The 15708-nt window shown below is 34.1% G+C and overlaps 1 protein-coding gene across 1 annotated transcript in view; it reads right to left on the bottom strand.

Annotated features, from left to right (window-relative positions):
• Positions 1 to 15708, bottom strand: part of Plxdc2 (plexin domain containing 2) — a 431569-nt gene that overhangs the window by 50844 nt on the left and 365017 nt on the right. The window contains exon 11 of the mRNA XM_027928684.3: positions 7260 to 7320. Within this exon, the coding sequence (XP_027784485.1) occupies positions 7260 to 7320 (61 nt within the window). The remainder of the gene's footprint in view (positions 1 to 7259; positions 7321 to 15708) is intronic.

Below are 15708 nucleotides of genomic sequence, written 5' to 3' on the forward strand. Positions count from 1 at the left end.
CAACGTATTGTTTTTGTACCAGACAATATTTGTAAGTTTCATTATTTATTTAAATCCCACCATTAATTTACAAAGTTCATAAAATAGAAGAGACACAGAAAAAGTGGACATAACACAGTAGGTCGATCTTTAGATATTTAGATTTTATCATTTTGGGCTATTAACTTTCATCTTGCCCTAAATTCCATATTAATATGTTTATAAAAGATACTACATCAGAAGAAAAAAGTTGAAATTAGAAGAAAAAATGTATATGATGATAAGATTTAAACGACAGTTGGGTATGTGAAGAAAGAGTACATCATCTCAGACAAGCTAAATCCAAACGTGTGCTAATTGCTTTGGGCTACTTTGTTTTCTCAGAATTAATCTGCCACAGATTGAATGAATATCTTAAATATACAAAATCACATATGTAAAGGATTGAACAGCACTCACTTAAACACGTGGTCTAGTTTTCCCTGAAAGGGCTTTCCTGAAGCTACCAGGAAAATGTACATTTCCTACAGTTTATTTATAGCCTACAAAAATAAATTCTATAATCCTCACTATGAACAATCTCCAGCATTCAAACCTTTGCAGTTTAGAAGTTGGTGTTCCAACCCACCTCTTTGTGCTTTTAAGGACTCTTCTCTCTCTGGTAGGTTTTGAATAGAAAAGAACTGATCTGCACATGAGTGGTACAGATTCCATATTCGGAAATTATTAAATAAATACCTTCTTTAAACTCTCTTCTAATTAGTGAAGTCCTAGGCACATTTTCAGTGAATACTGAAGAGTTCCTCAGACAGCTTCCTTTTCATTAATTGCATATAATTAAAGTTTGTTCTCCACTTCAAATCCCACCATCCTCTGGGCTCACTGAAGACTCCAAACTGCAATTTCTGCGCTTTCTCAACTCCAAAGATTTAATGATCAACTCTCTGACTCCACTTTATTTGGCATCCCTACCCACTGGATCTTATCTTCAATGAGAGATGCTTAAGTTTGAACTCATAAACGCCATTATCCTATCTCAGTCTATCCATGTACAAGGTCATGTTCACTCAAATGTTTCTTATTCTTTGATTACTTAGAAAGCCCAAGCACAATGATTTTCTTTCTTTGAGTCTCTTTTATTGCCTCACTCCATCATTTTTCAATAGCTTCAAGCACTATTATATGTTCTTTAGAAAATCTTCAATAATGTAGACATTAAGAAATCTGCTTCTTTCCATGTCTGCCCCAAAGCCAGGCATAGCTGAAAATGAATTCCTTGGCACCCACTTCTCCTGCCCAGGGAGCCCCACTCTGTATCCTTAGTTAAGCTATCCACACTGCCTGACAATACTGTTCTGTTCTGCTAATCACTCGCCCTGACCCTCAGTATCAATTTCTCAAGTCTGCACTCTATTTAAAACTACAGTCTCATAATGATTCTCTCAATTTTAACCAATGAGCTCAGCATTTATCTCTTTGATAAAAGAGATATCATCAGCAAGAATTCTTTTTTAAAATTTTATTTATTGAAGATGGGAGGGGAGGGGAGGGGGGATAGTAGAGGATAGGAAAGGCAGCAGAATACAACAGACACTAGTATGGCAGTATGTAAAAACGTGGATGTGTAACTGATGTGATTCTGCAATCTGTATACGGGGTAAAAATGGGAGTTCATAACCCATTTGAATCAAATGTATGAAATATGATATGTCAAGAGCTTTGCAATGTTTTGAACAACTAATAAAAATAAGAGATAATAAAAAAAGAAAAAAAATTATTTATTCATTTATTATTGGTACATTATGATTACACATAATAGTGAAACTTGCTATAACATACTTATACATGCACACCATATAACAAAAGGGACATATTCAGCAAAAATTATTTAAATTTCTTTAAAACTCGGCATACTCACTACCATTGGAACTGACCTGTTCTTTCATTCTATAGTAATGGATGGGAGCCATTTTGTATAGTGATTATTTTGACCTCTGCTTTGGCCCAACTGAGCTCACTTTATTAGGTATTGGACTCTTGCTTTTTAGATCACATCCATATTCTTTAATATTTGTCCTAATTCTACGACTTGTTATTATGAACACTTAAACATACTCACACATGTGTGATCTTATCTTACAAATAGTCCTTGTACTTCTCCATAATGCATCCTAACCTCACATTATCCTACTTTTCCTTCTATTCATACTGATACTTCCAGACAGAGTAGTATGTTCTTATCCTCTCAGAATCCCATATTTCCCACTTAGGATAATTTTGTTCTTATGCAATCTAACTCAGGTGAAATTTCTTATACCAATATTTCTACATATCTTCTCAGCAAATTTCCGGGGAATACTATCAATATCTCAACAGCATTTAGCATAGACATCTACTCTTAACCTGGGTTTCTGTGTTCTATACTGTCATCAGTGTTCTGATACCTAATAATTTTTTCTGTTTCATTTCTATGGTTTTCTGTTGGTGGTTCTTATGGATCTTTCTGGACCTGTCATTTTATTCTATGCTTTCTCACGAGCCATCTCTTCAACACCCGTGATTCTACCTAACATCTTTATGTTGAGTATTCACAAATCTATATCTCTATATCCCCACATTACTCTCTCGGACATCTGGCTCAAATATTCATCTATTGACTGGACATCTGCATGTGGACCTCACTCCATCTCAAGCTCTAGAAGTCTAGAATGGAACTTGCCATCTATAATTGTCCCCTCGTGTTTCTGTTCTTGATGAACAGCACTATCAAACACCTCATGTTGAAGGTACGATAGTAGATGCAGTTTAGTTATACCAGTAAAGGCATATTAAGACTATAAATGTCTTTCTAGTTGTTATAAAATATAACAACTAGATTTTGGATAAAACACAAATTTTAAAGCAGCATTAGAATTTGCAGGAAGTAAGAAAACTCTCTAGTGGTGTCTTCCCATTGTCTCCCCCTTCTTCCTCAAAATAAAACAAAAGAAAAGTTGTGTGTTATAGAGAGAATAGGAATAGTATATATAATCAAAGTAAAATAGCAGGTTTTCCCTATGGAAAAAGACCTAGAGGCTGGGGCTGTGGCTCAGCGGTAGAGCCCTCACCTAGCAAGGGCGAGGCCCTGGGTTCAATCCTCAGCACCATATTAAAAAATAAATAAATAAAACAAAGTTATTGTGTCCAACTACAACTAAAAAATAAATATTAAAAAAGCGCTAAAGTCACTATCACTTTAAGGGACCAATCCTTGCATCAGCAGCAAATGGTGGGGATAGGGGGATAAAGCTAAATTTAGTCTCCTCATATGAAGGAAGTACCTTTAGTATTCCTAAAATCCTCATGGTTCATCATCAAATCTTTTTTGGTGGAAACCACCACCTATTTAGGTCCTAGAGATTCCCATGGAATAAGATCTAATCTGTACTACCATTAAGGGACATAAAAAAGAAATAAAAAATAATAAATACATGAGCAGTCTGATAAAAAGTTAGCAAAACGATGAATGATGAACAACATTTAGAGCACCAAAACTTTAGATATTGGGACCATCCATTATAGAATACATAAAAATTATATCTGGAATATTTACAGGATTGAAAGGTAATATTTTAAAGAAATATGGTAGCATGAGTGTATAAAAGTGACTTGGCCAACTAAATAAAGTGTCAAATTTAAATTTTAGAAGTGAAAAATGAATTCATTAAAATTACTTCCTCAATGAATACTTAAATAGAAGATTAAACAAGATGAAGAGAGAATTAACAACTAAACAAATGCAGCTGACGAATTTCCCTGTTGGGTTCACACTCAGCAATTCCACTTTTAGGAATATTGTAGAAACTTCTATACACTTAAATCAGGAGACGTAGAGAAAACATTTTTATAACAGTGAAAATCTGGAAACTATGTCCATAAAAAAAAGACAGAGTAAGGAAAATATGATTGTATTATAAAGTAAATTCCAGGAAGGCAGAGTTTGGTGATTTTTTGGTTTGTTTCCATTTTCTTACTACTATACCTCAGTTCCTAAAAAGTGCCTGGGACATGAGCATACAAAAATACCTTTTGAAGAAATGAATGATTTATTCATCCCATAGAATAAGTAGGTAAAAAAGTGAATCAGTTACCACAACTAGTCAAAATGTGTAAAGGAACAAATTTCTGAGTGGTAACCTCAAAATTCAGAAGAGTTTTATTATTTTTATTAGGGGGAAAACAGAGCTCTGATAGAGCAGGAGCAGACAGCTATTTAGTCACTGATGATTCTAACTCTGAAATTGTGTAGCACAGTCACAGGTATTCATTCTCTTATGTTTCAGAGTTATAAAAATGTCTAAAAATTTTTTAAAGCATATAGAAGGAAAATGTAAAAAACATTAGTTCTCATTTCCATTGAATCAAATCCTACTGGTTCCTTTCCACCATCTAATCATGGCCCCCACCTTCCTACCCACTGAATGCAGATCATAAGTATCTCTGGACTGGGTTATAGTAGCACTCAGTGTATTGACCTCTTGTCTTACAATTCACAGGTTGATTCTTTTAAAAAAAGCCATTTAGATATTGTCCCTTGATTAAACCCTTCAGATAGCTTTCCCTTGCCTTTAGGAGAGAGTGAATTTCATGAATATATTCAGGACCCTGTTTATATAACCATGTCTCTTCTTTGCTTCAATTCACCCTGCAGGTTTCAAATTAAACATAACCTTTGCATGTAACCCTTCCTTTATCCTAATTAACAAGACCAGGCACTTGTAGTTCCTCTTTGTCCGAGTTATTCTCTAAGTGAAGATTAGATACCCACCTGAACCTCATGCTCTGTCTATCCTGCTGGAAATACTCCTCATATTTAAATATCAGTTCTTAGAACACTGCAAGATAGTTTTCCAGGTGACCTTGGACTGACCCAGTTCTCTACCCTTTCTCACTGACAGTTCTCAAGGATAACTGCAGAAGGTGCTAGGAATGCAACAACTTGGGATAAGTGAGGAACTGGCCCAAAGAGCCAGGGCTCTGTTCTGGTTTTCTCCTACAAAGAGGATGTCCTTAAACATTTTAGTTCAGCAATTCCAGTTACCCCAGGATATGAAACCTGCTTTCTAGGATCCCTCAAATATGATGCATGTGGTGCATTTATACATGCCCTGGGCAGTTCCCTGGAGTCTAGGGAGAATGGTTTGCAATGAATCCTAGGTTTCTGTTGTGCCTTGATGCCTATCTCTGAGCAATAACTTCATGTCATTTGTTGTGTGTGTGGGAGGGTCTTCTGTCTCATTGAACTCAAATAAATTGGTAACCAGAGCACAGTGAACCTACTTCACAAACATGCATTTTAGTGTTCATTAGACTTACTGAATAAATTGATATCAGAGTATGAGAAGGAAAATTTAACCCTAGTTTTAGGCATGGAAAATGGAACATAGTTGGTGAAATTATTTTCTTATCTGTAAAGAAAGGATAGAATTGTTTACCACAAAGCTAGTAATGTTGATCATTTAATTACAGAGTAAAAAGGAAACAATGAATATCACAGAATGTACTAGAGAGTTTGAGATCCTTGGGAGGAGAAAGGAATGTTTAAATTTATTTTTGTAGTTTTAGTCATTAGCAAAGTCCACAGAACATGGTGATTTTTCTCTAAATATATTGGGAAAACAGAATATGATGAATTTTCTTTATCCTCTATGGTTCCTAGTGAGACCACACTGAAGCAAGAAATTAAAATGTCTGGATTATATTCTGAATCTTACACAAATACAGATCTTCATTTTGAGTATTTTTAATTGAGTTAACTGATTTCAAGAAAGAAACAATGATCTGAAAACACAATAAGAGCTTCATTAATATATTTTCTTTTGAAGTGTTGTTAGCTAAGCGAAGATATAAGGATTCATATAAATCACTGTAAATCCCCAAATGAATGTCAAAGTTAATTAAAGCTTCATTGACAACCCTAAAACTTAAAAATCAATAATGTTCTTAAAGATGTATTTTCAAGATCTTATGAGGCATCTCCCCAAAATGAATTTAAGAAAAGTTTCTAGTCACTATCCATTTCCTAAGTTTTAAACTAGTACTTTGAGAGCTCATAACCCACTTGAATCAAATTGTGAAATATGATATATCAAGAACTATGTAATGTTTTGAACAGCCAACAATAAAAAATTAAAAAAAAAAAAAAAAAAAAAAAAGAATTCTAGTAAAAGAGAAGATTGAGCTCTAGTTAAGACAAAGTACTTGACTATTGTGAATTTCAGTTATGACTTCTACAATTTCTATCAATCAAGGAAAAAGACAAGGTATGGGAATTCTAGTTTGGATAAATGCAAGAGTCACCTTGGATGGGCCTTTTAGTTTCTTTGGGTCCAACTTGTTTTTTGTTTTTTTTTTTTTTTTAATCCAAAGGGGCTGGAAATAAAATGAACTAGATAATTTAAAAAAAAAAAAAAAAAAAAAAAAAAAAAAAAAAATAAACTAGTACTTTGACCTGATATACTTTATTGAATGAGAAAACCTTTGTAGTTTTTAATAATTTTTATTTAAAATTCATGCCCTAAAACTTAATAAAGTGGGGGAGAGAAATACATTTTTCATGAATCTTATAGGACCCTGATAGGCTAGCACAAATGAAAGTCATTAGAAAACTTTTAAAAAGAGGTCAAAATTACTTCTGCTGTTCTATACAATTACTTGAATCAATTCATTGCATTTTCGTGTCTATCATGTTTACCTTGGAGTTAATGTTTCCAGTTCTCTAAGTTAGCTATGTTATACTATTTCTTATTATAGAGCACAGATTTGCTATAATCAGTCTTTTCTTTCATACCACTGGTTTTGTTATTTGAGCTAAAAAAGAGGAACGATGGTTTCCTTGATGGTGAAAGAGCAGCAAGTATTTAGGAGAACTGCCTTTCGCTCATATAGACTCAAATCCTGGCTCTGCTACTTCCTAGACAGGTATCTAATTCTCTAAGCACCCACACTCTAACCCCTCTCTCTTCTATCTTCTCTTCTCTTTTCGGTAATACAAGGGTAATAATAACAGTGCCTACATCATAGGATCGATATGAGAATAAATAAATATATATCAGTCTAATTATAAATATATGCATATATATGTATAATTGTAAGTACATATAAAATTAACCCATATGTCTAGTACATATTGGGGGTTCAGTATCTGATGATTTTTGTTACATGCCATTCTCATTAAGTTGTAGCCTCAATACAAAGTTTTGGTCCCAGGAATCTCATCATGTTAAAGCACACACACGTACCTCTTCAGGGCATCCGCTGTCCACCCAGTCCTGCCGATGGCGATCAAACCCACTGGAACATCTTTGAAGATCACAGTGTCATTTCGAAAGGAAGGACGGTGTGCAGGATAGGGAAGAGAAATTAAAAGAACAAGGTTGGTAAGTAGTTCATTCTCAAATTTTCAGTTAGGCATAATATCAACTTTCTTCTGTAGAACTGGTAACTGGAGAAGCAGTGAAGCATTCAGTGTTAATGACTTCTCCTAGTTGTCAAACTTCTAGGGTCACACAAGACAAGACATTGCACCCCAAGGCTGACTCTTCTGTACAGAATGCTTAGAACCTTCCCACAAAGGCAAGATCAACTCTATGAAGTTGAATTTCTTTTTCCTCCTATTTTTTTCTCATCATCAAAATAAATGAATACAATTTTTTTTTTTTTGCAGGTGTGAAGATTTCTTTCTTATTTATTTAATATCCATTATTATGGTTTGGATGTGAGGTGTCCTCCAACTCCAAAAGCTTATGTGTGAGACAAAGTAAAAAGGTTCAAAGAAGAAATTATTAAGAGAGCCTTAACCCAATCAGAGAATTTATCACCTGGTGGGATTAATTGAGCAGTAAGTGAAGGAAGGAGGGGTGTGGCTGGAGGAGGTGGGGCATTATGGGTGTGGCTTTGGGGTATACATTTGTATTTGGCAGGTGGTGAACTCTCTCTGCTTTCCAATCTTCATGTGAGCTGCTTCCCTCCTCCATACTCATCTGCCACAATGTTCTGCCTCCTCTCAAGCCCTGAAGAATGAAGCTGGCTGTCTATGGATGACACCTCTGAAATCATGAGTCCCTAAATAAACTTTTCTTCTTCTATAATTATTCTGGTTGGACTTTTAGTCACAGCAGTGAGAAAGCTGACAGAAATACCCATCATTCCCTAACCTCTTTATCTATTGTGCAGTAAAGGGTTAATGTGCAGTTTGGGGGTTTCAAACAGCTCCTGGAAGATAACCTCTAAACCCTGGAATATCCTGCCTGATAAGAGTGTAATCTTAGGTCTTGGGTTATGCAAGATAGCTTGTGCTGATAACATGATTTATTATGAATGTCTGGTTTTATTCACCTGGAGTCCTGGGCTATGCTGTATCAGTTTGACCTCCGGGGAAGTTGCAGACTGACACATAGGTAAGGTTAGTTACCGGGTGTTCAGTCCCTGCATGAATGATCCTAAGAACGCTGGACAATGGGAGTTGGGTGGGTTTCCTTGGTTGGCAATATCTGTGTGTTGAAATACACTGTTGGTGGGAGAATGGGGTGCTGTCTGTTTGATTTTGCGGACAGTACCAGAAGCTTTGCCTGGTCTTTTTTGGATTCTGACCGATGTGTGTTTTTCATTAGTTCATTTTAATCCACCTTATTTTTCTGTACTAAATGTCAAGTTTGAGCATAATAACTTTGGGGAGTTCTGTGAGACCTTCTAGTGAACCCAAGTCTGCTCCTGAGGATGTTCAGCAACACTGTGATTAGGTCATACTACAAAGGTCTAATTTATCAAGAACCTGTCAGTAAGACTTTGTTCCTGTTCTTTTCCTTTACTGTAATAATGTTCTGTCTTCTGGACGGATCTTGATACAACCCATTCATTTTCAAAATCCAGAAATTACAATCCAGAACACGTTCTTCTTATAATGCTTCATAATTGGGTTGATTACATCTTACTTTACTATTTAAGTTTTCTACTTTTTATCTCATGTGTTTCAGTCTCAATCACAAATTTGAGAAGATTTTAAAGTTAGGGTCAGTGTCTTATACTGATCACATCTAGTATATCAGATCCATGATATCTTTTTCATATTAGAAACTCAAAACAGCTTTCACCAGTCGATTAAGGATATACATTGACAATTTTTAAAATCTAAATATGTGTGTATACACACATATATAAATCTATATTAATATAATAGGCATTTATTTATTTTTCAAAATAAATGAAATTATCCACTAATTCTTTTACATTTCTTACAGCGCTTACAGTTTTACTTTGCAGACATCTTTTTCCCCCCACTTGTTTTGCAGTAAGTCTCCATATTGGCTCTTTCTAAGAATCCCAGCCAGAGATTATGTACCATGAAAGAGCATAATTTAATTCAAGTGGAATGTGAAAACAACCCCACTGTCAACAAAAAAAGGCCATATCTATCATTCTCTCCAGACATGATTCATTGAAGCTCAGCTATTTTATGCCTACCATCTGTGTTCAACAAGCTTAACTATGGAATAAACATCCATGTGTGATTTGGCATACTAACTTTGTGAATCCCCCGTTGATTATGGCCATCCCTGGTTACCTAGTGAGATTCTGATGTGTGGCGTCTATTTAATTCCAGATCAGTTAGATGACTATTCTCTCTTCTTTTTTCCTTTCAAGTCTGTTTAAATATTGAAGAATGTACTGACATTCTCTTTTGGATGATGCTGAGTGTATTAATTTTCTACAAAAAATGTTTTTTGGGAAACCACCTGTCCATCAGTTATTAAATGGAACAGATAATTTTTAAAATGTACTTTGTGTTCACATTCTGGATTTCAGCTGTATCCAAAGCCAATGGGATATGTGAACCTTTACCTTATATTAACAAGATAGCATCAGATCTTTAATTTGTATGTCATCTGAAATTTTACCTTAGAAAAATTAGTTGCTTAAATTGTTAAATTCATTCCAGGGAAAAGTACAGAAACATTGTAGTTTCCTTGATTTCCTAAATAATTCCCCAGTTATATTGTGCAAAATTGAGTTCTACTGAAAATATGTGTCAATTAGGTAATTAATTAATTCACAATTAATTGCCTACTCATTTATCTGTGCTTTACTAACAGTAAGGGAGAGAGGACTCAGAATGCTAAAACAAGTAAGATTTGGTTTATAAAGCTACTACTTTTTTTTTTAACCAGTTTACAGTGCCTTTTAAAAAAATGAATAAAACTGAATCCTGCTTTTTTATAAACCATTAATCCAAGTAGCATCCCAAAGCAATTATAAGTGTGTGTTTGTGTGTGTGGCGGGGAGGGGAGAAATCACTTTTGAAAAGCCACTTTCATGTTATTTCTGGATTCTAAATAAATCAGAAATCATCTTTGGAAACACTTTCTAGTCTCTATGAACTACGTTTTCTTTTTTAAACACAGTGACAATATCCATGTCATGCCTCAGCATATTGATTTGCCAATATTTTCAACAGTGATTCATAAGAGGGTCTCCCTCAGTGGAATTACCTATGAGGCCTGTTGAAATTAAAGTGTCTAACTGCACTAGATTCTCTAGCAGTGGGGGCCCACCCCAGGCCATTCTTACCACACTGAAATTTGAAAACTGCTGGTTTCTTGTAGATTATGCAAGGGCCCCCTCATACAGCCCACCCCACCACAACCCAATCCTATGCTTCTGTGTTCCCATACTAGCACTTTGATGTCCTTCCCTGCACATGCTGGTTCCCTCATGAAACCACCCTTTGAACATGCTGCTTCACAGGTCTGGGATTCCCAATTACTAAACGCAATTCAAAGCAAGCCTAATCTCCTCTCAGAAACATCTCCCCTCATGCCACCAGAAGAGTCAGCAATCCTTACTTAAAGTTCTGAAAAAGCCAAGTGCAATTGCACTACCATTGACTGCTTTCAAGTTTATTTTACAAGCCTTCAGGGAGCCGATGGTTAGAAGTAAGGGTTTTGAGTCAGAATTTTATCTCAGTGCAAAAAGAGTGTGTAATCTCAGGGAAGTCAATTTTCCTTTCTTTTAAAAAACAGTTTATTGCATCATGACAAACTAGAATCGCATATATTTACATCATATGAAGGGATATTACAATATATGTATTCAATGTAGCATGATTAAGTTAAGCAATTAACATAGTCATATCCTCAGAAACTTTTTTTGGTGTGATGAGAATATATAAAAATTTACTTTCCTAGTAATTTTAAAACATACAATATGCAATTATTAACTATAGTCATCATCCTGTGTAATATATCTCAAAATAGTTTTTCCTCCTAATTGGAACTTTGTTGCCCTTAAATTTTGTTTTCCTTTCTAAGCCTGTTTCCTCACCTGTAAAATGAAGTGGAGGAGATTAAATAAGGATTAAAAGTAGAGCATCTGGTACTGAGTAAAGGTTCAGTAGTTTTTTTTTTCTTTTTTTGGGGGGGAGCATAGCAGGAATTGAACTCAGGGGAACTTGACCACACAGCCACATTCTCAGCCCTATTTTGTATTTTATTTAGAAACAGAGTCTTACTGAATTGCTTAGTGCCTCGCTTTTTGTTAAGGCTGTCTTTGAATTTGTGATCCTCCTGCCTCAGCTTTCCAAGTTGCTGGGATTACATGTGTGTGCCACCATGCAGGGCTATCAGTTGCTGTTTTAACACCTAAGTAAATAATGTTTTTTTGTAGCAGGCAGGTAGCAAAGTTGATGACTGTAGAAAAATGAGTAGGTGACATTTTCACTATACAGACAAGATTTAGGAATACTTTAGGAATTTATTCCATGCACAATATTAAGTGTTTTACAATATAAAGTTTCTATCATCATATTTGAGAATCAGTATTAAAGAATCTTGAGAGAGAAAAATCTAAGTTGCCATCACATTTTTATCAAATCTCTATTCAACATTTGTAAGTAGATAGAAACTGTAGTTTTGTAAATTTTCCTTTAAATTTTATTTCAAAGAGGTCTCATTGCCTAAATACAATAAGTTCCCAATGGTTTTTCCCCAACATGTTATCTTTTTACCATTATCTAATTCCAATAGAAATTGATAGAGGGTCATACTTCAAATTATTTCTATTTCTCACTCAATTTCTATAAGGTACTCATGTCAAAACACCAGATATAGGTGTTAAATGAACCTTACTAAACAATTCCACCTAGAAAACAACAACCACCAAAAAATTCTCTTTGCTTGCAGCCCTATCATCTCAAGAGATAAAAGAATAAATTACATCACATTTCTTACTTATCTCAGTTTTGTAGAAAGTTTCAAATATAGGACTTCTTCTTTGGCAAGGGTAAGATAATATTTGGATGAAGGAATAAACATTAGACTATACACAAAAACAATGATAAGGATTAAAAATAAAATGCATGTCTGACTGAACAATTGAACATGTGTCATTTCCCTAGGAAATGGTTATAAAAGAGAACTGAAGAAGAATTAAGGAAGGAACCTTCACAGAATCTCCAGACCCCATCAGGAAGCAGTTTCTAGATCAGGGGTCAGCATTTCTGTAAGGGACCCGAGGGTAAATACTTTAGGCTTTGGAAGCTATATACTCTTTGTTCCAACTAATCACCTCTGCCATTCTTAGCTTGAAAGTGGACATGGATAGATGCATAAACTGATGGGTGAGTCTGTGTGCCAATAAAATTTCAAACAGGAAGTGGATCATATTTGACCCACTTTCTGCAGTCTGTTAACATCTGTTCTAAATTATTATGTAAAAATAAAGATCTGTAAAATTCTGAAAATTTTAGGATGAATACCTGCCTCATCAAAGTATTTAATGATTTCTACGGTTCTTACAGCATTAGGTGTATTTATCAGGGTGTGCCATCATAATGGAAAAACCAATTGTACATTTGGGAAAGTTTCTTGCCACAGTCTCCAAAAGGGGTAAAAATGTCCTCCAGCATCAAAGAAATGGGAAAAAAAAGGTTCAAAAAGATGGAAAAATATTTCAGATGAGATGATAAATAGCAATTTTTAAGTAATGACATATTTTATCATAAGATAAAGTAGCTAATAGGTACTAGGATGCTGTAAGATATGAGAAAACTATTTTATTTTCAAATATTGAAAAAAATTAATTTGAAAGATAGGTCATAAAATTTAAAATGTTGATTTATAATCATCAATATTCTCAATGAAAACTAGTAAAAAATATCTTATCATTTTCCTTCTGAGGTGTGTTTCTTGTTCCTAATTAGCCTTAAGCATGGCAGGAATAATTTCACCTCTAAAAATATTTCTCTAACATGAACAAACTTGAGGTTAAAATTTTTCAGAATTTTCTTGCCTGAACTACTCATTACATACAGCTCTGCAAATGATTGATGAAATCTATCAGTAATCAATTATACAGACACTATTGCAGGATAAATTATGAAATTGTATAACATTATAACATGTGAGAATGTGGAATAAGATTTCTTTAAATAAAAACTCTTGATGTTAATGGTAGTTCAAAAGCATGATTCAACATCAATAAGAATAATTTGCAGAATAAAGGGACATTTCCCTCAAAATGAGTTTCAGATGGAATCAGAAGGGATCAAATCATCTGATCTCTGACATCCATGTATGTGGTAACATAGAAAGACTGAATCTTTTTTCTAGATGTCTAGTATCTATAGTAAACATGTGTTTACAAAATAACATCAGGGACTTTCTATCTTTCCAATTCTGCAATCCTGTTGGAAAAATCCACATCTTATTCCTCTTTCCAAATGTTGGCTAAAAAAATAGAAATCTTTCTAGTTTATCTTTCATCAATAAAAATTTTAACAAGTAAAAGGATTTTTGCAATTGGCTTTTTGTGGTAGAGTTCTTTGGTCCTATGAATGTCATTTATGATAGCTAGTCTTTTTTCAGAGAGTGGAGGACAGGAAAGAATTAATGCTGGGAGTGAGGCAACAACATTTAGGCCTTTCTGGAAACAGGCCAATCTTTTCAGAAAATCATTCTGTTTAAAAGCCACTGCTGATGTTGGCAAAGTAATCCTCGATTGTGCATTTTCAGTGCTTTAATGGAATGAAGAACATATAAAAAGTAGACTAAAATCTGTGTTCAAATTGCAGTGCATAAAAACAAAGTCAATTATAGGCTGGGCAGTCCACTAATCCCAGATTAGAGCAAAGTAATTATAAGGAGCTTAGACCTGCTAACTTTTAGCATGTTTCAATCAAGGAAATGGTAATTCTATCTAAAATATTAAACACTTAAGCATTTGTTTTATGCCTACATTTTAAAAGTGCATTAAGATACTACTTAGAAGGAGAAATAGAGTAAAGGATTCCCTAATTTGAAAATAATTAAGAGCTATTTGACTCAAAGGGTTTGGACTGACTTACCTGCAGTCAGATGTTTTTTTTTTTGCAGGGGGCGGGTACTGGGAATTGAACACAGGGGTATTCAAACACTGAGCCATATCCCCTACCCTGTTTTGTATTATATTTAGAAACAGGGTCTAACTGAATTGCTTAGTGCCTCACCTTTGCTGAGGTTGGCTTTGAACTCTTGATCCTCCTGCCTCAGCTTCCCCAGCTGCTGGGATTACATGCTTGCGCCACTGTGCCTGGCTGCCATCTGATTTTTAAGGCAAATTCCAATTTGTATCTTTTCTCCCCACTTAACTTTTAAGTGCTACTGGTATCTGTAGAAATATGCTAGCAAAGCAATTTAAAATGATGCAAATTTGGCTAAATATTGAAATAAACAATCCTTCACTATGAGCATTGTATCTTCAATTTCATAGTTGTAAGATCCTTGTTTGGAAAGTATGCTTGTTTTGTTGCCCTAATTAATGGAAGCAGAGATCATGAAATTTGACTTCCTCAATGACTCACTTTTGTGCTGCTTCAAATTCATCAATTCTTAGCATTGAAAGTATGTGGTTTCAGAAATGTTCAATTCTATTAAACATGGTTTATTCCAATACAGATATTTTCAAATGCTTTAGAAATTCTACAGTAATAAATATATTTAATATAAAGTGTACAGGAATTAAACTATATTTTTGTATATTTATTAGAACCTAAATGTTTATTGCAGTACTTTTAGAATTATTTCTCATTCTTCTACTAAAGATTCATATAAGGCATAGATATATCCTCTATTTCACTCTATTTCCTTAAAAAAAATAAGTACTGATTGTGGCTCACTGGGTAATTGATAATCATGACATTTCTAAATTGCAAACCTCAGTTTGTGCAATAAGCAATTTAGATTTTAAATCATATTGTTCTTTAAAAACATTGTCTAGTTTTTAAATAACCCATTTTAATAGAAATATAGAGACAATTATAGGAACAAACAAAAGTAGGTATATTTCAATGCTAAGATATTGTTAGTTTTATTTTCTACCCAATCTTTATTTAATGCATATTTACTTTGCCTATGTATTCAACAAATTGGAATCATAACATGTAATAGCTTGCTTTTTCACAGTTAATGTAATATTCTGGGAATTTTTCCTATCCATAAATATCCCTTAAGATGTAATTGTTAATAATAATGTACATTCTGCTATATGGTATTATAAAAATTTATTCTAACTACATATGAGATACTCATGTCATTTTAATCCTTAAACAAGCCTTATAAAATATGTCAACATCTCTTCTGAATTTAGTTTAAAAGTGTTATATAATGTTTGATTGTATCCTCATTTATTTTCCTCATTTTAATTGATTGGTTTTTTTTT

Source organism: Marmota flaviventris, chromosome 12 (assembly GCF_047511675.1).
Source record: "Marmota flaviventris isolate mMarFla1 chromosome 12, mMarFla1.hap1, whole genome shotgun sequence".
Classification (NCBI taxonomy): domain Eukaryota; kingdom Metazoa; phylum Chordata; class Mammalia; order Rodentia; family Sciuridae; genus Marmota; species Marmota flaviventris.